At 38.3% G+C, this 26,133-nt stretch overlaps 1 protein-coding gene across 3 annotated transcripts in view; it reads right to left on the bottom strand.

The window, feature by feature from the left end:
• Positions 1-26,133, bottom strand: part of ATP8A1 (ATPase phospholipid transporting 8A1) — a 3,191,789-nt gene that overhangs the window by 1,252,521 nt on the left and 1,913,135 nt on the right. For all 3 annotated transcript variants that reach the window (XM_044061519.1, XM_044061518.1, XM_044061517.1), the window contains one exon: positions 20,556-20,695. In XM_044061519.1, the coding sequence (XP_043917454.1) occupies positions 20,556-20,695 (140 nt within the window). The remainder of the gene's footprint in view (positions 1-20,555; positions 20,696-26,133) is intronic.

A 26,133-nucleotide genomic window follows, 5' to 3' on the forward strand; every position in this document is an offset into this window, starting at 1 on the left:
CTTATCCAATTTCCTTACTTTCCAATTCATCACTCTTTAGTAACTTATTCTTTTTCTTTACCTCTTATCAGTTGCTATTACACAAAATGATCTTACTGTGTCTCTTGGAAAACATATTATACAAAAGAACTCTTCATTCTTTCTTATAACTCCTATCCTTGATTTCCTAACAGCTTATCCCAACATCCCTCTTTGCATTGCCTGCCTCTTAAGTCTGCATAATACACTCCTATTTAGTGTAGTCTTAAATTTCTTCTAGTTGTAACATCTTAATCTTTTCTCTGGAACTGTATCACCTTCAGTTCCTTCATGCCATACTTTAGTTCAGTGATATCCATGGCTACTCCATTTTGTATGCCTCACACTTGAGGTTCACTTCCAGGACACAGGTGGATAAAACTCTTACTATGTCAGTCTCAGGCAGTGGCCAGGCACTGGAGGAGCCATCTGAGAAGGGAAAGAATGAGTGGGCAGTACCTGCCAGCCTCTCTGGACATGCAGTTTGTGAAGACTTCTCTGATGGACACAAAAGAGCCTAGTAGAATTATCTGATTCATGGTGGGGTGGCAGTATCATCTCTAAATCTACATCATTCACAAAAGCAAGCACCCCCCCCCCATGCTATAATCACTACACTCTCAATCAATGAATGCTGCTGAGTACATGCAGGGAAAAACTATAGGGCTTGCTGTGCAACCCCTCTAATGGCTATCTGGGTGATGGTCCCTATCACAATTATGATGTCAGACAGAAGTATCATGGTATGAGCGGCACAGATTGATGGCAGGCAAGACGTATGCAAAAACAACACTGGCAGAAAAAAATAATAAAACTTTTTTGCACCAGTATATGTAAACTTTCCCTGCATTTTTCTCACCTGATTTCACCAAATAGTTTTCTATGGTATTATTATTGTGGTTATGTGCATCTCTTACTATTGCTACTATGATTCATGCCACTATCACTGTTCCACATTATTTATGCAGCTTTACTCCCAGCACCTCAGCAAAAGATCAGTATCTACCAGATGGACACTCCCAGTTAGCAGAACAAAGCAAAGTAATGAAGTGGTCAGTTAAAGGAAATATGGCTCTAATGAGGAGAATACCCTCACAGATCCTGAAAAACAATGAACACATCTCTTTGATCTTGGCATCAAGAATTATCCTAAGTAGGCAAAATTAAGAAGAATCCCATGCAGAAACACGTCAAGAGAGACAAATGCTAAATGATGGCTAAGAAAGTACAGTTTTGTACCTACCATAAATGTAGATGTTCGAGTGCTAATACAGCTGCAGTCATAACAGATGGGTTCTCCTGCCATCAGGCGGGTCCTCGGTCGGCCGAATTCCAAAGTCTAGGTCCGGCGTCGGTTGTTGTCGCTTCTTCCCTGACGTCAGTGCGACAGGGGTATAAAGGAACCAGCCGACGTCATTTTCGTCAGTTTTTCTTGCCCCAGATGTCAGGTGCCCCCAGAAGGAAGGCAATACATAAAATTGTGTAATAATGCAGTGCCATATGATCAAAATAATGTAGTTGCAAGCAAATACATCATAAAAGAATACCCCAAACAGGTTGTATGTGGATGTGCTAGCCTATAGGCCTGCCCAAGAGGGGAAGGAGGGAGGGAAACCTGGACTGCAGCTGTATTAGCACTCGAACATCTACATTTATGGTAGGTACAAAACTGTACTATGTTCATCGTGCATACAGCTGCAGTCATAACAGATGGGTAGAATCCTAAAGCTAAGAAAGGGGTGGTAGGCACTAGTTGGAACTAGGAGGAGCCAAAATGCCCTGCAAGACTGCAGTGGCAAAACCTGCTCTAGATTTGGAGTATAATGGTAGGTTGTAGTGCTTGGAGAAGGTATGCACAGAAATCCAAGTGGCTGCTTCCAAAATATCCTTAGTAGGAACTCCTCTGAGGAAGGCTGCAGAGGTGGCTGTGGCCCTGGTGGAATGAGTTCTAATGCCTGTAGGTACGGTTTTGCCATGAAAGTAATAGCAAAAGCGTATGCAGTGGGCTATCCATTTTGAGATTATCTGTTTGGAAATTGGCTTTCCTTGAGCTCCTACCGCATAGGCCACAAAGAGCTGTTGTGATTTTCTGAAAGGCTTTGTTCTGTCTAAATAATAACGCAGTTGTCTGTGGATGTCCAAGGAATGTAGTGATCTCTCCCCTTTGTTTTGAGGATTAGGATAAAAGGTAGGTAAATGTATGGCCTGATTTAAAGCTACCTTGGATACCACTTTAGGCATAAAGGACGGGTTGGTTCATAAGGAAACTCTGTCCTGATGGAAAATGATAAAAGGCTGGACAGCCATGACAGCCTATAGTTTTGAAACTCTACGAGCTAAGGTGATAGCCAGAAGGAAGGCTGTTTTCCAGGACAAATATTGCAGATCCAATGAGACAGCTGGCTCAAAAGGAGGCAAGGTCAGTTTTTCTAGAATGAAATTGAGATCCCAAGCAGGTATTGGCTGTTTCCTTGGAGGTCTTAAATTCTTAGCCCCTCTGAGGAACTGTCTTAAGAGATGGTGAGAGAATAAAGGTGGATCAGTGTTGTATTCTGCAGAAATGGCTGAGGCATGGATTTTGATGGAGGAGAAAGAAAGTCCACTGCTTAGCAGTTCCGCCAAATATTGTAGTATTTGAGGTAAATTCAGTTTTCCAGGGTCCTGGCCCTTTTTCTCATTCCAGACACAAAAACGTTTCCATTTTGCGGAGTAAGCTTTTCTAGTTGATGGCCTTCTGGCCTCCAAAATGACATCCTGCACCTCCTTGGAGAGTAGGGCCTGCTGTGATGCTAAGGAATCTTCCATGGGGCTAGATTGAGTGTTTTTAGCTGACTGTGAAGAGTTTTGAAGCTGTGCTGAGTCAGAAGAAGAGGCATTAGAGGTAGGGTCCATGGTGGGGAATGCGTCAGGCTTCTCAGGAGTGGGTACCAGTGTTGCCTTGGCCAGTCCGGAGCAATGAGGATCATCTTTGGTCTGTCTGCTCTGGTCTTCAATAGAACTTTGGGCAGCAGAGGAAGAGGTGGGAAGGCATAAACTGTCATTGATGACCAACTGAAAGAGAGCGTCCACTTTCCAGGCCTTTGGATGGAAGATCCTTGTGCAGAATTTTGTCAATTGATGATTTTTGTGGGAGGCAAAGAGATCTATGTCTGGCCTTCCCCATTCTTGGATTATTTCTGTAAAAACTTTTGGATGCAACTTCCATTCGTGTGGATCTGTCATATTCCTACTTAGGTTGTCTGCCAGCGTGGTTTCCTTGCCTGGCAAGTACTGTGCTTGTAGTTCCATTTGTAAGTCCATGGCCATGTTCCAAAGTGACATGGCCAGTCTGCATAGGGGGTAAGAATGTGTTCCTCCCTGCTTGTTTATGTACCACATAACTGTGGTGTTGTCCGTTCTTATCAATAGCTGACCTGGTTGTAGAAGGTCCTTGAAAGATATAATAGCATTTATTACTGCTAGCATTTCTTTTTGATTTATGTGAAGGTGCTTTTCTTTTTGGGACCATTTGCCCTGAATGCACTGATCTATCATGTGTGCACCCCAGGCGTAGTCCGAGGCGTCTGTTGTGATGACTTGATTTGCTTGAGGCTTGCTGAATGGAAGACCTGTGTTTGTTTGACATGCTTGAGCCCACCACAGAAATTCCTTTTGCAGACATGGAATTAGTGGTATTATTGTTTCCAAACTGTGGCTGTGTTGAGACCATATGTTTTTCAGGTACCATTATAGTTTCCTCATATGCAGCTTTGCACATGGGATTAGTAAGATGCAAGATGCCATGAATCCCAGAGCCTGCAGGATTTTCCTTGCAGTAAGCCTGGTGCAATTTGCTAGTGTTCTGAAGTATTGAATTAGTTGCCCCTGCTTCTCTGGCGTGAGGTAGGCCATCTGGGTGTTTGTGTCCAAATTGGCACCCAGGAAAATTATCTTCCGAGAGGGTATTAGCCTTGATTTCTTTTTGTTGACTGTGTATCCCAGAGAGTTCAATAACATTATTACATAAGCCAGATGTTTCAGAAGAATGTGCTTGCTGTCCGCTTGGATCAGGCAGTCGTCCAAATAGGGATATATTTGTATCCCTTGAAGTCTGCAGTAGGCAATTACTGATGCCAGGCATTTTGTGAATACTCTGGGTGCAGTAGATAAGCCAAAGGGCAATGCAGAGAATTGATAATGGGTTGAACCTGCAAGAAATCTGAGGTACCTTCTGCAATTTTGTCTGACTGGGACATGCAGGTATGCCTCCTTGAGGTCCAATGTTACCAGCCAAGACTCCTTGCCCAGCATGGGAAGAAGTTGCTGTAGAGTGAGCATTTTGAATTTTGGTACGAGTAGAAATGTGTTTAGGATGGATAGATCCAAAATAGTTCTCCAATCTTTTCCCTTCCTTGGCACCAGAAATAGCCTGGAATAAAAACCTTGACCTTGTTCGTGCGAAGGTACCTCTTGAATAGCTTTCATGTTTATGATATCTGTAATTTGCCTTTGTGCCTCTGCCCTTTGATTGTGTGGCAGGTCTGGCATGCCTCTCATTTTTGGAAGGGTGTGGAAATGAAATTTGCAGCCTCTGTTTATAATGTCCAGGATCCATTTGTCCTTTGTGACAATATGCCAATTTTTTGAAAATAATGCCAGCTTTCCCCCTAATGGGGCTACCATTTGAGACCTGGTTGGTATGCAAAGGGGAAAGTCATTGGGTTTGCTTTCTGAAAGATTGCGAGTTGTCCTCACCACCGCTTTGTGTAGAAGCTTGCAATTGTCTGCCTCTATACGATCCTTGGGATTGTCCTCTGCCCCTCGGGCGCCTGTATCTGCCTCTTTGGGGCCTGTCTGTGACAGGAAAGGACCAGTTTTTGGAAGGCCAATTTCTACTAAAACGTGGGGATTGGACCTGTAGAAATTCTTTCACAGTTTGCATTGATTTAGCCTTTTCCTCCATTTTCCTTAATACCTCCTCCACATTAGCACCAAATAGTACATCCTTTTGAAGAGGGGCGTCTAGTAATTTAGCTTTGACATAATCAGGCAAGGCTTGTTCCTTGAGCCAGGCATGCCTACGTATGACTGATCCTGTAACAGCAGCTATACATGAGGCCTTTAGAGCATCAAAACCACATTGTAAGGTATGCTTACCCACTTGTTCTGCACTATGCATCAAATCCTGCAACTCCTTTAAGTCTGGTTGTTCAGGTTGTGACATTTTACTTTTCAATTGTGATAACAAAAACTGTTGGTATTTTAGCATATGAAACTGACAGTTTAAGGCCCTCATGGATAATGAGGAAAATAACCTCAAAGTTCATGTGAATAACAACAGCAAGTCAATAACTCAAACATCAGACAATACACATAAAATTCCAAACATCTATTTATACAAATGAATATAAAAAAGGCGCCAAATCAAAGCAAACAAATCATGCAATTTTTCAATTAGAAGGTTAATTAAAAGGTTTTTGGTTAGTACATACTGTTCAGAGAGAGCCCAAGTTTTTAAAAGAGCTAAACTGTTCAAGAACCATTCTCCAGCTAGTTGTTAACAAGTGTTCCAAAAAATAATAATAACTAAATTAAATTACCAAATTTCAATATGGAAAAGCACATTTAAAACACATTTAAAACAAGAACAATAATGACATATATATGAAGCATTTATCTATAAGAGCATTTACCTATAAAAACATTTATCTATAAAAATAGATAGATGAATAAATAAATAAATAAATAAATAAATGTCTGTTTTGATAAAATGTAAGTGCGTTATTGTAACAGTTAAATCTTCCAAATTTTTTGTTAATCTTTATTAAATTCATAAATATAGCAGTGGACTTAATTATTATAACAAAGATTATGAATTTGATGTTGTTCATAAATATTTAAAAAATTTTTTAATAATAATATGAGTCTAACAAAATATGAGGTATATAGTTTGAAGTGTAAAATATATGATGTATATGGTTGGATGTATAATATATATAAATAAATGATCAATATGTTATTTATCTAATCAAATATTAAATATTAAATATTAAGTATTATAGATTAAATATTAAAAAATAAATATGTAAATATATATAGTTATAATATATCCATATCGATATAAATATGTGTAAAAAATATATATATAAAAAACATAAATAAATTTAATTATCTATAAATGTGAGTATATATATAAATTATTTTAGCATATAAGAATCAGTATATGTAACTGTTATAGATGAATATTTGATTAGTCATTTGAAAAACCAAACAGTATAATGAACAAATACTATATGTATATTATTCATCATTCATGTATAGTTAAATTGGTAAATAAATAAATAAATAAATAAATGAATAAATATTATAAATACGATGTTATACAAGAATAAATAGACAAACAATGTGAACATGATATAATGTAATGAAACTAATTTTAAATACTAATGAGTAAAACTAATAAGTAAATAAATAAATAAAAAAGACAATGTACACAAGGTGCAGACAGAAAAGTAGCTAAAATTGGGAATCTAGGATGACTACAGGCCAACCATCAGTGTTCAATTCTAAAATTCTATCTTGCTTCCAAAACTGGTTTGATAGAAACTTGATTGTGAGGCGCCCTCATGGATAAGGTAGCCGAGGTATATACCTTTTTTCCCCACCTTTCTAAGGATCTGGAATCTCTTTCGGAAGGCAATGGATTTTTAGCAATGGAGGCCTTAACTCCCTTGGGGCCCTGTGAGATGGTTTCTGGGTCAGCAGCATGGCTTTTGTAGAGAAATTGGTGTGAGTCAGGAACCCTGTAGTACCTGTCAGGCTTAACTGGAGCTGGAGGTAGAGAGTCCGGGTTAAGGCAGGCCTCCGAGTAAACATCATCTAGGATGTCCAATACAGGAGGTATAGCCAGAGGCCTGTGCTGAGGAAGCAAGAGAAATTCCCTGAGCCTTTTCTTGGAATCTGAATAATCCTGGCCTTCCCAGTGGAAGTGTTCTCTTAAGGTATGCAAAGTTTCCCCAAATGAGTAATCCTCAGGGGGGGATACAGAAGGGATGGACTCCTCCGCATCAGAGTCTTCAAAAGGGGAGTAAGAATGTTCCTGATCATCAGAGTGCTCTGAAATAATGGAGCCCTGATCAGAAGAGGGGGAATCTTCCTCCACTCTAGGCCTTTTGTCCGGAGGGGGCTGAGAACTTCTGATAAGAGTAATTAAATCCTCAGCCATTTTAAGCATCTGTTTCTTATTCATGGGGCCTGGAGATGGGCCCTGTGAAGCTGGTTTCTTGGAGTGCATGGTTGCTTTAGAATTTGTGAAAGCCTTAATGGAGAAGGAAGAGGAAGGTCTGAAGACACCTTGAGTGGAGGTGGACCTGTCTACATTCTGAGTATCAACGCCAGGAGTGGCTTCGGTATCTGTAGTCGGGGTGTGGGCCGAGGAGCCTGCGACCTCAGGCACAGGAGACACCGTCAAAGACAGGTCGTCGGTAGTCAGGGGCTGCGTAGGCGCCTCGCTGAGAACCGGACCACGTGTAGTCGGCTTTGGCGTGGTGTCGGTAGAGGCTGCGGACCTCATGTGTTGGTCCTTGTCTTTGCGTTTTTTAGACAAAACCGGAGTCGGAGTATCTGACGACATAGTATAGTTAAATGCTTTCCCAAAATAATGCTGGGTGAACTCCGCCCGATGCTTAATAGTGCGTTTGTTGAATGTAGCACAAAAGCGACAGACCGAGACGTCGTGGTCTGGGCCTAAACAAGGTATACAGAGGGAATGGAAATCCTTACGTGGTATTTGCTTCCCACAAGAAATACAATTGTTAACTTTGTCTGACATCGGTCTGAGGCAAGAAAAGTTTCCCCAACGGGGTACTTAGCTTTTAAGATGACTTCGGTTTCCAAATTTTCGTAATCTCAGGAGCTGGCCGACCGGCACTTGCGAACTGCTTCTGCTTCGGGCACCGCACGGCAAGAAAGACTGAAGAAAATGGTGTCGGCTGGTTCCTTTATACTCCTGTCGCACTAACGTCAGGGAAGAAGCGACGACAACCGACGCGGACCTAGAATTTGGAATTCGGCCAACCGAGGACCCGCCTGACTGCAGGAGAACCCATCTGTTATGACTGCAGCTGTATGCACGATGAACATCTGAAGAATTTAAGGATGACTCCCTGATTCACAAAAGCAGCAAAGGAGGCCAAACTTAGGCCTGACATTAATGCTTTGTAAAGGTATCAAAGACAATTAAGGGGCTAAGACATACATATTCGCAGAAGATTCACTTTTGAAGCTAGCAGTGGAAGCAGCAATGCCTCTAGCAGAACTGTCTCTGACAGCAGTATTTTCCAAAAGACACTTTGCTAACTGATGGTAAAAAAATAAGGCAGTTAGCAATCCACTTTGAGAGGATTTACTTAGCTGCCTCAAGCAATTATCTCCCTCATGAAAGGAGATAAACAGATGCTGCATCTTCTGGAATTTAAGCATTCACTTCAGGCAGAACCTGACAGAGTAGGGAATATTCAGTGTGTAAAGATCCCTTTCAACCCTTTTATCCACTCCCACACATAAAACAAGGACAATGGGCAGACTGGGCAGACTTAGTATACAGTTTCTAAATGTTTTTTCCCCCAAAAATAATGGGCTGACACTCTATTTCCAGCAGAGATGTGCTGAGTGACTTTCCAGGGAAAAGTAGATATTTGACTCACCAATATGTTACTTGGTTAGAAAGTTGATGACAGAGTACCCTAATTTGTTATTCTGGAGTTTTGTAATGTAGAAATAAAAAACTTAAAAGGCAAAGGGGCTGCCAGCCTGTACCCATACTGTCTGGCACAGCAAAATCACCAGAGATATTTGCAAAGTTGTGGTTATAGCAGCTTGTAACAAATAATTGACAGATTGATGGAGAAATTTGACTATTTACAGATATCTGCTCCCTGGCTTAGTAAACTGGAATAAAATGCTTCTGTGGACTCTGCTCAGTTAGTTGTATAAGCAGTAAAAGTTACAGGAGGTCCAGCAGAGGTATTCTGATGCAGAAACTAGGCTAGACCTTGTGGAATCCAATATCATGGATGTAGAATACCATTGGAGATGAAAAAAATAAGGGTGGTAGGGATTCCAGAAAACGTGGAGGGTGCACACTGTGGGAAGCACTTTATCAGCAAGATGGTAGGAAGGACATTAATACCTGAACAGAAAAAAGGCACAGTAAGTGCACAGGTCATACCTTCCACAGCATATGTGCTAGAAAATGCTCAGGCTTGTCCTGGTAAAGTTCAAATCATGACATAAAAGAATATTTGTTAAAAAAATAAAAATAAAAAAGTTGTGGTCAGTGGAAAAGCAGCTAGTAATAGGGAGCAGGAGAATTTACACACACCTTGATTTTTCTGCTGAAACCCATCTGCAGAAGTTCACATTCTGATGTGGAATAAATATCTGCTACACAAAAGGATGGATGTACAGATTTGCTTACTTTGCTGTACTATGGGTATTCCTGCCTGGGAGTCCGGTCTCTTATAACACCACAGGAAGCAGAATTAAAGCTATGGAACCAGGTAGGACCAGATTCATTTGCTAGAGTATAAGGTTCAAGTGATCAGCAGTTGAGCAGTAGCTTAACACTGAGTATGAGGAGAAACCATGCACTGGAACCCCTCCATTTGTTTAGGCAAAGACTGAAGACTGGGGAGAGAGAGACAGAGAGAGAGACTGAAGCACATAAGACTGCATTGGCAAATCAAAATCAGGCTTCTGCTCTTCAGGCATATGTGGACAAAAAGGCCTATCACACACCTTCTCTGCATCCAAACATCTTACAGTAAGGGGCTTCTTTGAGGGTGTCACATCCTCAACCGGTAAAGCTGTTTTCAAGAGTTTGTCTGATGTGGTTCTTCTGAATACAAAAGTCATTTGGTCTTCATACATCAGGGAAGGGAAGAAACATGAAACTATACTTGTTATTATTGCCATGAATAGCTTATAGTCATGGTTAAATAAAGAGATTGGCCTATACAAGATCACTAAAGATGGGTCCTTGTCTGGTTTTAAAATGACCACTATTATGGCTTCTTTCCAAGACTGAGGGATACAACATGTCTTCAGAACCTGATTGACTAGCAACTTAAAATTGCCAATAAAGCTTTCCTCTTACTGTAAGTGGATTTCTTCCCAAATCCAATCCAGAGGGGAAGACATCTCCCTTGCCTGTCTGTGCATAGCCTGCCTTATCACCTCCTATTCTTCATCCTAAGAACTGGGGGCCCTTGTTTAACAGACAGGGCCTTGTTTAAGACAGGTTGAAAGTCTCTAATAATGTAATGTACTGGGAACAGCTGTTGGATGAGAATGCCTTGAAATCATGAACCACTAATAAACAAACATTTAGGCTACAGGAAGACTTTTGAGAAGCAATACAAAATTATCCAATTATATGAAATTCTCTTGTTTCATATGAAGGCTATTCAACAGATATAGAGTAATATGGGAGGAGGACCTGGTAATAAAATATTGATCCTCCAGTTTAGACAACGATTTTACTGAAGCCAAGATATGCAACTTGATCAAGAAGGTTCAGGTTCTTCAGCTTGCTGTGCCAGTTTAAGTAATTTTATATACCATCTAAGCTACCTCAGATGTTGCCAATTACATTTCCTGATTGTTTTACAATCTCAGAAGAAAATATTACAGAACTGGCTGCACATATTTTGGGGATATTCCAGACTGGACGGACTCACAGAAGGTTTGGAAAATCTTTGTGACAGCTTATGGCCTTGGAAAATAACAATAACACCCACTTTATTATTATCAGAGTTAGGGTCTTACAAGTTTTCCCCATGAAGTCCAGGAGACCTCCTAAATCTACTTATGTTAGCCTACAAGAAGTGAGTGACATATAGATGAAAACAAACTATCTCCATCATTAGCAGATCTGGCAGAATTAATGAGTGTTATAGCTGCCTTGGAGTTCAGGAAAGTAGATAGAAAGTCCAATGCCCCTACAGTGACAAAGTGGTTACAATTTAGTTTTACGTACATACAGTATAACATACTTGTTAAGGCTTAGTAAACATCTTAAACTTGATTTTACATTAAAGGTTGGGGATTTAAAATATCAGTTCTCTTCTTTATTGCTGGATGTCATGTTTGTTCTTAATTTATCTACATTATGCTATATGAACAACTTCTGCTGTTATTCAAGGACTATATAATAAAGTTAAAAACAAAAGAAAATATTGGACAGAAATGTAAAATGATGTATGTACATACGGCTGGAAAGAAACATTAATTCTGTCACCAAAATGATCAAAACGGTACATCACAAAGTTATTTTTTATGACTATATTCTGCTATGTCATAAAGCAGGGGGGTTAAATGAAAATGTATGGCTTACTGCAGACAACAAAAAGTGAACAAAAAAGTAATATGTAAAGTGAGGTAAAAAAACTGACACCAGGCCTCACAATTTTGATGAAGTTATGAATGTAAGCTTGCATTCACTGCAAAGAAGTATAAAAATAATGGACTCAGAAGACCAACAATAGAGAGAGGCCTTAGAATAACTTTGCCAAGTAATCCAAAGGTTGGCAGTTAATATAAAAAGCCAACACAAAACTGAAAAAGTTCTGGCAACTATCACCAGCAAAAACAGATAAAATTGTTCTTTCCTTTTGAGCTCCATTTTTGAGGCACATGTAAAATGTTATGCACCATTCCAGACAGCAAATGCTTGGTAAGATGGTGACAGAAAAGAGGCTGGGACAACAAATACAGACATGTCCTGCACCAGAAGATTTATGCAAACAGGTTAAAGGGGCTTGCACATATTCTGGAACGAAATTGAGTCTACACAGATAACAGTTAATTACATTAAGTGAGTTTAACAAATTATAGGATGGTAAAACTGTTCAGAGGAGGATAAGAGCAGAACATGGATGTAAGCGGAAGACAGAGAAGGTAGCGGTAGTGACAGAACACCTAAAAGATTACATTACAAAGCATTTCATATTTTATATAAGATGGCTATTGATGCATGGGGTAATCTTTTTGAGAAGAATGAAGTATCAAAAACTCTATGGAAACATTCATCAGCACACAATACAGAGCTAAAGAAATGTTGCATAAAGGAACTGCAATCTGCCTATGACAGACATGACAATGGGTAGGCTGAAGGGCTCGGGGGTAGCCCTTATCTGATGACAGCTTCTATTTTATACATAAACAGTTCTGCTCTTGAAAGAAACCTGTGGCCAAATCTAAGGTTTACAGCGGAACCAGTGTTCATGAACATGCAACTAACATGTTTTACATTACTAAAAGAGATAACATTTCCCTGATTATTACTAGAAAATCATGAATGAGATTCCTGCAAAAACTATACAAACATTACTTTGACATTACTATGTGTCTGTGCAAAAATAATTTATCAGAAGTCTGATAAAGCTTTAATATATATAATAACATACCTATATTTGTATTGCTATCCAAGATACAGCATGCAGTACTTACCACTGCATTTTGTCTGTCAGAGGAGTAGCCTCTGTCTGCTTACCAGGAGAAGGGAAGCAGTTTTGTCTTGCCGCATGGGTGTTTTAGCAAGAGAAGTAAATGTCTGCTCCATGGAGCTACAGTTTGTAAAGCCTGAACTACTGTATCCAAGTCACACGGGCAGCAGAGGGAAATTACTGCAGGGCAGCTTTAGTGGAGACTGGATGAGCAGATGCAGGAAGAGTAGGTCAGTCCCTACCACCTAACTTGCTGTAATTTGAAGAACTAATGGGAGATTCCTGGGTAGAAATTAGTGGGCTGCAGGGCTCTTGCCTGTCTGGAGGCCCCATGGGCCAAATTGTCTACTTGTAGAAGAGCCATCAGTCCAAACCCTGTGAGGAAGCCAAAAAAAAGAATTATTTAATAAATGATGCCTGAGAGAGGTTGTCTTTAGTGATTTTTTTTTCAACCACTGTCTGGGCACTGCTGTAAATTACAGCAGCTGTATAAGAACAGTCATTTGTTGGGTGGATGGTAAACTATAAGACAGGCAGCTGTGAATGGGTCTATCGTGGAAGATGGATGCCAATTACACTTTAGGTCTGGTGAATAAGTGTGTCATGGTGTGGGAGATAAAGTCTGGGATACTGGTGTGTATACACATGGGGATGAGAATGGGTTTGTGCGAGGAAGGACTTGTATGATTTTGAGACCATTTGAGAGTGTGTGTGTGTGTGTGTGTGTGTGTGTGTGTGTGTGTGTGTGTAGAAAGGAAGATGAAGTCTAGCATTTTGTTGTATCCCAGTAAAAGCCTTAACCAATGGGCTAGGATGAAAACTGACTCCAGTTTACATGAGATAACCAAGACTAAGCAAAAAATTCACAATCCTTTTTCCAATGCAGATGACAGAATTTGAAGGAAGAGATCTGGAAGACTTGTTTTTAAATTTTCTGTTAACTTAATATAAGCGTCTTTGATTTAGTGGAGATTCTAAAGGAATGGTCAATGGTCTGGGCAATTCACTTACTCAACCGCGGAGAACTCGGGGGGGGGGGGATCAAACTCAAGATAGATTAAGCTGCTCACTAATGCCTTATAACCTTAACCTTTTCTACTGTACTACTATGTACCTATCAAAGTCTGCAGCCCATCTAATTCTAAACATTATGCCACTTATTAAACATAAAACTTCTGTAGCCCTTGAACATACCACCTGAAAAAAATTGAAAATGTACACAGATTCCTTAGTAAAAAAAAATCAAGGGGTTAAACAATGGGGCCAATAAAGAAAAGCTTCAAAAAGTGTCATTACATGCTGTTTCTTAAAAGTCACTTAGGGATGGCCTCTGGTCTTTAAGGCAATATCTGATCTTGCTCCACTTGAATCTATGGTTGGAATGCACTGCTCAGAGAGCGATCATCAGATCAGGAAATGTAACTCTTAAGCACTCCTTAAGAAGTCAATCGTTAACTTCTTTTGTGAAATACTTTTGATATAAATTTGGAAAGTACAAAATATCAGCATGGAGTTATAGCATCAAGTTTCTTGGGACAGGTAACATGCTTGAGAAAATAATCACTAAACCTAATGCACCACTTTTCAAATCAGGATAAACATGTGAACACGCACAAGAATATTGGGAACGTCATTTGGAGAAATGTAGTTTCGGCAAATGCAAAAAGAATGAGTGGTGTTCACCGACTACTAAAGTAGAGTCTGATTTTTTGTCCACTGTTGTGACCTCGGAGTTGATATAAAGTCCGGAGAGTGTGGAGGATGTCTCCTCACATGGAGGGTGCAGGAGAGTTATCCCCTGCAAAAAAAAAAAAATTGTTGTAATATTCACTGAATGTAGTTTCAGCAAAATGGTTTTGATTTCCATTTGCTGAAATTACCTTTGCCAAATCGACATAAATCCAAGAACATTATATGTTAGTTAAACTTTAGTATTGCCTCCTGTGGTACTCCTGCTGCAATAAGGAAAGGTACGACAGCTCTCACCAGTATCTACTGATGCACAAGGTATATATTAATCACACTGACAACCTTACAAAAGGTTTGTTGTATACAGGAACTAGTAAGGCACTGATAAAGCATGACAAGATCAGATATGATTCAGAGTTGATGTACAAGTGTAGGCAAGCTTCTGCTGCTGGGCTGCTTTCCTCCAAGCTGCTTAGTTGGAGTTACGAACTAATACATATGATGACAACACTAAGTAAACTACTTTAGACATCAATGATTTAAGAACTGTATCAAAAAATCATAACTTCATTTCATGTTTAAATCACATCCTTTTGATAGTCTCTAACATGTTTAGCTGAGAGAAAAATATCCACCTTCTCTTCCCAGCTGCCAAAAAGCAACTACTGGAACAGCTGTGTTTCAATAAGAGAAAGAAAAAGTTTCCTAATCCATGGGGTAAAGATGACATTAACCATCTGTTAGACTACATTACACAGACTTGTAGCATGAATGTAAATGTGCTGCAGTTAAATTACAAGTAGAATGTAAATGCTTGAAAAATTACATTTTGTAATTTATTACAAAACTCATTTCAAACAAATAGCTGAAGCTTTTGTGCAGCTTAGTTACTTTGAATGTTTACAGTCATTCTTCAGATTCATAATGGAGAAGTTCCTTTTCCACACAGAAAACTGTAAAATTGAATTGATTTATATACCTGAAATAAATACATTTACAACAGCTTTCCGGTCAGAGCTATTAACAAGTACTGTAATATACAAATTTATTGCCTAAAGTAAATACCCAGTTTTATCTGTATAATGTAATATTCGACTTAACATCTGTTCCAAACTAACTAAAAGAAGACTAAGTAAATGGGCATCCTTCAGCTACTAGCATCAGAAAAAGCAGGTAAAATTAAAAAAAAACAGTCTTAGAAAAACAATAAACTGGTTCCACACCTATGTACTTTTAATTGTAAGAGATAGTTTTACTAGACAAATACATCTGCTGTACAAGGAAACCACACACAGCTAATACTGCATCTCCCATAATATTACATTATATATGTCCACTCATATTTATTTCAACAACTTGTCCTGCATGAAAAAGTCAGTCAAGAGATTTGAGCAATGCTGTAGGGGAGTAAATGTTGTAGGTCACAAACCATCTCAAAGTTAGTGAAGGCAATGTTACTAATGCACATGGATCAAAATAATACACAGTCATTCTTCAGGTACAGCATGGTTCTTTCTACAGATCACACTCGTTTTGTGTATTTTTTTCAATAGGCAATGAATATAAGAAACCAAAAGCACACACAGCACACACCTCCAACTAGCAAAACTACCAAAAATTGATTCAAATAAAGTTTACTGCTTCTCCTCCAAAAATAAAGAAAACATATATAGTCAACAATTCTCTGCTGCCACCTACTGTTCAAAAATTCAATTACATGTTCATTAACTACATGAGCAGGATAAGCAGGATAATGTAGACATTAAACTTCAATGTGGCAGATGCTAACTGAAGCATCTTTGTTGCACCAAAATATAAGTTTTTTGATTCCCTACAACTGGTAGATTTCAGACTACTATTACCAGTACCTACTTGAAAAGTAATCTTGGACAACTGGAGAAGAAAGGATGTCGTATATGGAACAGCACAGTTTATTAAAATCAAGTTAATTGCACAATCTAGCTAATGAAGACAGTGTTATTGATTTAAGGAGAGCAGACAGTTACTGAAAAGGACATTGCCTCAGAAACATTCTAGCAAAGTACAGTTGTACTGACTATTGTTGCAGTATTTCAGCATTTGTGGGTTATCTCTGCCAAGGGTAACATGATGTTCAACTGGGGTATCAAAGCCAAAAAAATCTTCTTGATCCTCCATATGTCTGAAGTATGACCTCAGCCTGTGGGGGCTACATAAGCAGATATACAAGTGTAGAATCCTGAGACTAGCTTGCCACTAGTTGTCTAATTGAAAAAGCTTCACTAATGTTAGCCTGAATACTGTGTCATTGTAGTGCTACTACTACTAAGGCTTGGTCACATAAGTTCTCCTTTGGGAAACCTTTTTCATATTCTTTTCCTTAAGATTTGTTCATGTGAGCTGAGAAAGGCAAGTGCAACTGTGGAAGGCAGACTCCTTACAAAAACCTCCACTCTTAGTGTTTCATTTACTTAGGGGCTAAACATAATTACTGTAACTGCAAAATTTGCCAGTCATTTGTTCCTAAGACCCTTCATACTGGGTTAGCTTTCCATAATATCTGTCTGGAGAAAGAACATCTCAAGAGCCTTGCAATTTCCAGAATGGCAGAACCCTCTGCCTTGGATGTTCCACTAGCACTCCAAAAGAAATTCAAAAAAACATAAAATGGATACTTCTGCTGCACAGTCCAACTTAGACAAACCCAGTGAGATACAAGTATCCACAGTACAGCTGAGCTCTGTGGAGACGCAAACTACCGCAACCCCACTAGAGGCTGGTATGGCATCTCTTGCTCATATGTTTGATGAGACTGAGTCTACTACAGCTATGGGACAGAAGGATAAACCTAGGGTGGTTATTTTGGAAGGACTGGAGGGGATACTCAGATCTTAGTGTGAGAAGAGGTACCTGGTTCCCTTATCGAGGTCCTACAAGATTCCACATCACCATGCTTTGTTTGAACCAATATCACAGCGAAAAGGAAGCAAAAAACTAATCATGCCTCTCCTAACAGACTTCTCATCAGAAGGAATGGCTTGATTTTTCTCAAGGCTTATATAAAAAGCCATTTTGTCCTTGGAGTCTTCTTCCTTTCTCTCTTCCCATTCACTTGACTCTTTACCTTTGAAAAGGCAGCACAAATCTTCTTCAGAAGAGGTGGAATCCAATTCAGATGAAGATTCACTGGCCTATTCCTCCCAAATACACTCTCCTGGAAACAGGCCTCATGATAAAGATACATTATTGCCAGATTCCCCACTACAAGAAATTTCCTTTGGGGAAGCCATTTCCAAAATAATGCAACATTTTGAGTGCGACACTGATGAGGTCTCAGATCATAGAAGAGGTGCTATGAATGATATGAAGCTGGGTATCCTAAGGCCTTACGGTTGTGCCCTAGTCCTTTAAACTTTCTGGATGTTTTTGCTTCTGCTTCTTTGAATCCAGATTCACAGCCTCTTGCACCTATGAAACCATAACAATTCTACAAAGTGCCTGAGGACATGAAATTCCTGCATAAAAATCTGGTAGCAACTCTTCAGTCTTCCTTCTGTCAGCTGATAAACCCACCAAATTTCTTCCTGCATCCAGTGTGCTGCCATCTGATAGACACAGTAGGGCTATAGATACTATGGAAAAAAAGGTGTCATCAGAAAGGTAAAAAAAAAATCCATGTGTAATAACACAACTAATGCAGTGTTCAAATAAGGTGTGATCAAAGTTTAGGGGAAAATGTACAGCAAAAGGAAATGCAGAACAAGGACAACAAAGAATAATATCTTTTAAAAAGGGAAATGCAGTCATAAAAATGAAGGTTCAAATGAGGAAAGAATAGCTATTTCAAGAGAAGAAGGGGAAACAAAGGATTCTATAAACGTATAAGAGACAAACATAAGAAACACGGTGGACAGTGACTCTGGAGGAAAACAGCAAACATATGAAAAGCAGGATTGATCTGATATAATGTTGATATGAAATAAATAAATTCTTGAAATATATAACCACTGTAATTAAAAGGAAAGGGGCTCTGGCCTAGTTCCATGGTGCATATGGAAAATGTCCTGACTGTATCCCTAATGATCCATATTTTGCAAGTGGACTGGTCACTGGAGGAACTAGGGAGGAAAGGATGGGACTTAGTGGAGAGAGTGGAAGGAGGTAGCTTAGCTCAGTTTTACTAGTGATACCTGCAGGAGTGCAGGTGTATCACCTGCAGCAAGAAGCCTATTGTGTCCATGCGGCATAACAGGGAGCTGCGTAGCATGCACTTCCTGAAGCAGTAATTGTTGAGCATAGAAACACTTGAGGGATTGGGGATAGGACAGAGTGCAGGATTCCTAGATTGGCCCGATCCCCAACATCAGACTCTCACCTCCACTGTAACAAATGGGACAGAGGACTCTCACCTTGTTGGGGGAAAACATATGGTTAATAGAGTCAAGAAGGAGAAGGAGCCACTGGTCAGATCTTACGGACCCAAAAAAAGGGCACTAGATATGTCCTATTTTGACGTCAGAAAGTCACCTGAATTTGCACCATATAGAGGTTAGTTTAAAAAAAATCAAACACTGAGTGTAGTCTGCAGATAAGGTAAACAGATCACCAGAAATAAGAATAGAAAGGATAAAACAAAAAATGGTGTCCATGAAGATGAAATGAAGATGGATCCAAACAATTCTAGTAAGCAGTAATTCCATTTTAGTACTGAAACCTAGTCAGGATTTGCAACGTGGGGAATGGTATTGGTCTCAGCATTTCATTATCCTGTACTAAAGCATATCCCTTATGAAAATGAGTGAAAAGTGTTAGCCTATAGCACAGAAGCAGCATATCCCTTCACACTCCCAGGATTATCTGAAAGAACCAGTTGTGTGGCGACATCTGCATGTACTGTATGATAGGGCAGCTTTCAAGAAGGAAAAAAAGTTCCTCTTCATCACAGCGGCAAAACACAGGAGTATCTTAGCACAGGTAGGGCTAAGTCTGTACAAGTTATAGCAGGGTACTATAAAGGTACCTCAGAATGTGCACGTGATTATAGGTGGTGCGGTCAGAAAAATCTGGCATGGAAAGTACAGTGTATGAATACACCTTCCCTAAAACAAAAAAAAAAAAAAACAGAATGAGTGAGAAGAAACAAATTCTCTAGTATGATGTCTCTTATTGAACAGCAATAATCATTCTTTTGAACTGTGACATTCACTCTCATATTTTTTCATTAACTGCCTCTTTAGTCTTTTGGAATATACATCAAAAACAATGAAGCAAAAGAACAGGCTGTCAGACTAAATGATTTTGCCATTAAGTGCATAAATCATGGACAGATTTTTACTTTCAAAGAATTATATGACAAAAGTAAAAAAAAAATCTAGAAAGGATAAAGAAACAATTAAACTGTAACATTAGAAAAGTAGTCATATGCTCCAAATTAGCTTATCTGACAGCATGTTTTAAATAATAAATACTTAAGTTCCCTTTTAGTTTTGTGCATGCTGCCTTTCACTTCTTTCGGTTCATAAACGCTCATACCATGAGCCACTGCTCTTGTTCCTTAATATAAAGGTAAACTACAATTTCAAGAAGGTAGTTAAAAAACTGAACATAGTGATTGCAAGTCCACTGCTGGTAGTTCAATAGTAAGAAACAGAGTGAGAGGCCATGGAGACCATTCTTTAAATATAACAGTCCTCAGCTTAGGCCATAAACAGGCAGAGAATTGTGGAAGGTCCTATGATGGAGATCTGTTCAACTTTTGTTAAGGGCTATAATGGGAGCAAACTCCAAAGTAAACACTATTTTTAGCTGGTGGTGGAATATCTTGACTGATTAAAAAATAACTGTTCAAACAACTGCACAATAATTACACTACCCCAGTAAACAAACTTAAATAAATACACTACAGGGTACATAGTAAAACAAAAATAACTAAATGTACATAATATTAAGGCAGTCAACTAGACCCAAATAAACATTAGTCACCACATCCCTCTCATACCACAGGAAACTTTAACCAATGTGGCTGGAACTAATTCTGATGTACATGCTGTGGGCATATGCAAGATGCCACACAAGGCAATACAGCCTTCCATTCCTGACAAACAGCCAACATACAACTGGCCTAAAATTAAACTGCAGGACTATACAGAACATGTCTGCAGAAGCCTACAATACATCTGGGTGTGATTAAGATGCTCCAAAACTCAGCCAGTGCTGACACAATATGATGCCTTACAAATGTCTTCCTTTTGGCTGAAACCACAGCATGGAGAACAGCCTATACAGATGCTCTTTATGAATATGCCGAATGTTATTACTTGTTGTTTTAGATAAGTTCTCATTTAATGATAAAATCATTAGTGTTTTCCTGAAACAGATACTTACCTTTTCTATTAGTTCGTAACTCTCTTCAAGTTTGAGTACCCTGTTTTGTATGGAAGTAGCTGCTTTTTGATAAACTTGTAACCATTCTTTGTATGCATTTTCTGATACTTCAGTAACAGCAAAACAGAGAGTTCTTAAACCTGAAATTTAAACAGTTAACAATATTACACCTTATTTACTAACAGAGTTGTAAATTTAAGTTTACAGCAGCATAAACTAACTTTAACAAATTAAAGGACTACTGTTAAGGTTCAAGTGTACATTTCATTGGGATAAAAAATGGTAATCCTTTTAGTCAAGACAAACAAGAATAACAAAATGCATGCACAGTTGGTGAAGCATAGCTGCATAGCAGACATGTCTGTTATTGCTCTTTGTTCTCAGGGACTGAAACTATAATGTAAGAGTTGAAGTCTACCCTATGGCACAGAAGAGTGGAGCCTTGACTATTCCTGACATGACCAGGGTTCAGTTAGCAGCCCAGGCACTGATGAAGCTGACAAGAGACAAGGAAAAAGAGAAAGGTAGCAAGGTTATGCCTGCTACCTCTTTTAGAATAGATTGGGTGAGGGAGAGTATGCTACTGTCTGTATGTCAGGGTTTCAAATGGAGATCAGGCACTAGTGACGAGGATAAGCCAACTATGATGTGGGGGCATGGTACTAAAGGCTGTGTCATTGTGGACAGGGCTTCTGCCATAAACATATGTACACTCACCCTGACTGCATCACCAAGCATGGTAGGAGGGGCTATTTTGGCAGGCCACACTATGATAGCCCTTTGTCTGGCCCCATTTCACTCCTGTTACATAGAGTTACACATCCACTTGAGCACACAGGCCTTCTCCAGACAGGGATCATCAGGTTACAGCAAGGTATTGCCAGGTGCACACGGAACTTGTGCATGATGCAAGAAAATAAAAATGAATAAAATAGTATAAAATGCGCAACCTTCTCTCATCATGTGAGCAGTTCTACAGAATGTGAGGGCAATGGCAAACATATCCACAGCTTACACTCCCAATAAGCACTTCACCAAAAACTACAGTAAAATATGTAATGATGAAGGGTTTCCTTACAGCACTGAACATGAATGTTGGTTAGAGTAATAAGATTGCCACAGTACTTAATTAAATCTGCTTGCTTGCAGATAAGAATAAGGTATGGTGATTTAAAGGTCAGAATGATGTCAGCCAGTAAGAGAAAGGAATAAGCAGCAAAGATTATACTGCATATGCATAAGCAGAAACTGAAGATGTGGCTAATAACATGATAACTTAGGTAAGCTGACTCCTACATTTTCTAATTATATCTGGCCTGGCAGATGGTAAAGGATAATACTCAAACATACTCTCCCATACTCTTAGACGTGGACATTCTAAGAAGGGACATCCAATTTTCTTTCAGACGAAGATTCTTGACAATAAGTTCTCAAAGTTATTTCCATCTTCAGATACTGAATATTCTTAACTTCTTCATTTAAAGAATATTCTAGATATGTATATTGTAAATTGCACACCAACTCCAAACCATTAGCTAGAGCACAAGAAATGTAATAACAGACTATCTTCAAACACCAGTGAGATATAGAAGAGATGCATACACATTGGTCTATGTCAATTTAATCATAGCCACTATTAACCTCAAAGTCTGGCTCACAGCAAGTACACAAATAACTTGTGAACATCTGCAACTCACCTGAGAATGATGAACCTGTTAATCATATTAACAGACTCATCCAGCAAATGAACTCATTACACAGCAGCTATTATGTCTTCAGAAACATAAATGTCAACATGTACATATAGGGGTATGAATATTTTCAAGAGGTAAGAAAACGTAATCAACTCAATAGACAGCAGATAAGAGGATAAGAAAAAGTTAATTAGCTCACAAAACAGCAGCTGTTCTGTTCTTTTCTTAGAAAATAAAAAAGTCAACAAGTACATACAGGGAACTGAATATTTCAAAGGGAAAAAAATGAAAGCTTCTTCTACTACATACAACATTCTAATGGGGCACAAAATGATCAGTCTGAATATTATAATACAACTGGTTGATTTGTGCATGCACTAAGTAAAATTAAGTATTCCTGTTAAATAAAATCATATATTTCTCTTCAAATGTAGTGCAGCCTGTTTCCAATTACTTGAGGTACAAAGGAATGCATACTGACACATTGATTTTCATTTGTAAGTGCTACATTACACATTAGCTAAAGTTTAAGTGACACAATATCCAAGAGACACCAGGTGGCACTAAAGGAACAACATTACAAAATATGCTTCATTGTTTTAATATATTTTCGGGTCAACATGCTCTTGTAAATAAGCAAGGAAAAGGGGAACATTGAATTTTTGTGGGAAGATTCTCAGTGTCTGACTAGTCCCAAACTAATCTGACAAGTACAATACAATAGTACAAATGAAACATAATTGTGGCCATCGTATTGTATATTTACTATTTTTAAGCTGGTTTTCTGCATTTTTCCCTTTTTTGATTATTTCGTTCTTGGGTTCAAGCAGTTAAAGTATACATGTAAGCATCACTTTTATGCATGAATCAAAAAGTTTTTAGTTATAAAAACAATATGTCTGTTTCTCACAGCAAATATATAAAAAAAAAAAAAAAAAAGAATTATTCTAGACAGGGATGCTAATTCTCAATGGCCCTGACAAAAAACCTTGACAGGCCAAAATAAATCACAAGGGGAGAAAATAAGTGGGATTGTCTCAGCTGTTCCAACAACAACTTATGTGTGATGCAACCAGAGAGATTTTTTTTTTTAATTAATATAGCTGAAAATCAATTATGTCATAAACCCCTGAACTGATCTACGATGTACCTACCGACGCTTTCATTCATTAGAGCATATGATTAAACAACAGTTGTGTCAAGTACTCATCATTATGCTAGATTACTAAAATGTTTATATCTTCAAAGGAAATGCATTACTGTTATATGGTCCCAACAAGAAATGTCTTAAATCAGCAATAATGAGCAATGATATGCAGCTCTTGAATTGTGACTAGCTGCAGAAGCAACATATACCAAACAAGTCAAGTACAGACACGTCAACTACAGTAAGCATACTGCAATCCTGAATCTGAAGCCACAAAAAAACATAAATCATCAATGTCTGATGAACCAGCCAAAGTGAAGTTACAACAGCTCATTCCCTACAATCTACCAACTAACTGCAGATAAAGAAGTGGTCTCTTTCTGCCTACACATCATATCAAAGTAGAACATAGCAAGACTCAACTATCAACCTGGAGCAATTCAAGCTGGAAAAACAGGTGACAAAAACATACAGATACAGCTAAAAAAAGCCATCACACATTGTCCATCTGTCTGTCAGGACATGTCTGAGACAAAAAGGCTAATTTACCATACAGGGCCTTAAATGATACTACTGTGTCTAATCATTTCCTTAATAACTTGGCATTTTCAGAACTTTCTTCTCCAAAATGCTGTCTGTTTTTGGCTATTTTTGCTCTTTGTATTTAAAAACATGTACCACCAAAATGGCTCAATATTTATTCATGAAAATTTCAAAGAATGTTATCATTATCAACAAAAAACACTAGACTAAATTTCTACCCTGAAAGGCAAAGGAAGAACTAAATCTTGAATTTTAATGAACAATATACAATTTTAATGTCATTCTTTATGCCCCAATAGATTCCTATCATATGAAAGGCCATACAAAATATAGAATCAGAAAATAACAATCCTAAAAGATCACATAGGGGAGCTGATAGTACATATACTGCCTCTGAAATCAGACTTCACCGAGGAAAGGGCAAAAAATGTTCCAAAAATACTAAAAATGGCATAAAAGGTGTTGCGATGCTCTGAAATTTGAAACAAAAATAACTTGCTTGACATATATTAAAAAAAAAGATAAAAAAAACACCTTTATACAAAAACACATACTCATTTTTAGGTCTGAAATCAGATCAACATTATATACCTGTTTCTGACGCCTTTCCAAATTTACTGTGAAGAGAACTGAGAGCAACACATTTGTTTTCAGCTGACTTTGGCAAATGTTGCATGCTGTCAACTTACGAAGGACATTCTGGCTGAATTCCAACAAACGACAATCTGTCTTTACTGCTTTAAGACATTCTTATGAAATTTTCAAGACAAGAGCCCTCAATAATCTCAATTTCATTTTGTTTGCACAGCCTAATATTTTTTAGGGGAAAGTAGACAATAGAATCACAAACACATGTATACCTTTCAGGGTATGTACATATGAATGCCTTCATATATGTGCAAATGACAGAAAATATTAAGTTTTACTAAATAAGAGTTCTAATTCTGGTTCTCATTTCAAAAGAGCATACCACTGACACAATTCCTATACATACTGGGTTTGTCATCTTGAAGGAATATAAAATATACTTTGTTTTGTGAAATGAATGGTGAATGGCAAAAGACAAAAAAAATAATGCCCAAATGGTTATGTTAGTGTACTGATGGTACCTAGCAATAAAGGTCTATTTTCATATAACCATATAAAGTATAACATCAAATTTCTTGGGATAATTTATCGTGACACTTCGCTTCAAAATGTTCTTAGTTGGTGGTTCCAGCTATAAAGACACATACACAACTTTATCTTCTTGTAATCAAGTTTACTGTCCACTAGTTGAAACTGGACGAAGTAAGTCAATAATTCAGAGGCAAGTTACTTATATATTCAGAAAAAATAGGTGTTTTTTTAATTCTGGTGTAATAGCAAAACAGCAAAAATTCAGCGCAGTACTCACAATGAAAACAGAGCATAATACAAAATGTCAGACTGTAGCAGTAAAATCAATATATGAATTAAAGCTACTGTACACTGTTTGAAAATGAAATAGGTCTGTCCCTCCTTTATATTTCATTATGGAACTTCTAGGCACTAACAACAATGTCTTCAGCTATAAATCTGCAATTTTAAACTAGATCTTCTGAATTTGACTCCATAACTTTATCTGCTTGAATGCATGGTACTATAGCATAAGCATGTTACAACCGGAAAAAGGTGAAATATAATGTGTTTTTGCTTTTGATGCAATGAAACTCAGTAGAAAGGTATTCCAGGCCCTTACAGCATTCTACACACACTGAGCAGATGTTCAAAATAGCACTCCCACTTAAGCTGAGTATAATGCAAAATGTTAGACTGCCTCAGTGATCACATCTAAATGTTTTTTTTTTATTTGCTCCATGCAGTTGACCACTAGCTGTTCAGGGGTTTCTATTACATAATCAAACACATGAATAACCGATTTTTAAAACAAATAATCTAAAGGCTCAAATAAGGAAATGGAGGCAAAAGATCTAACAGAACAGGACTGTGGCACAGTGGGGAATGGGGTATTGCTCCTTTCCTCACTGTGGTGTGATATTGAAGTTGGTATATATAACTAGCAGAACGTGTGTAGGAAGCAAGGGGCTTGCCCACTGGACAAAAAAGTGTGTGTGTGTGTGTGTGTGTGTGTGTGTGTGTGTGTGTGTGTGTGTGTGTTTTGATGTTGTACCTCTGTTCTTTTTGTTGTTTCCTTGCCTAAACTTTTCTGATC

Source organism: Protopterus annectens, chromosome 2.part0, assembly GCF_019279795.1.
Source record: "Protopterus annectens isolate FY-2018-M chromosome 2.part0, PAN1.0, whole genome shotgun sequence".
Classification (NCBI taxonomy): Eukaryota; Metazoa; Chordata; order Ceratodontiformes; family Protopteridae; genus Protopterus; species Protopterus annectens.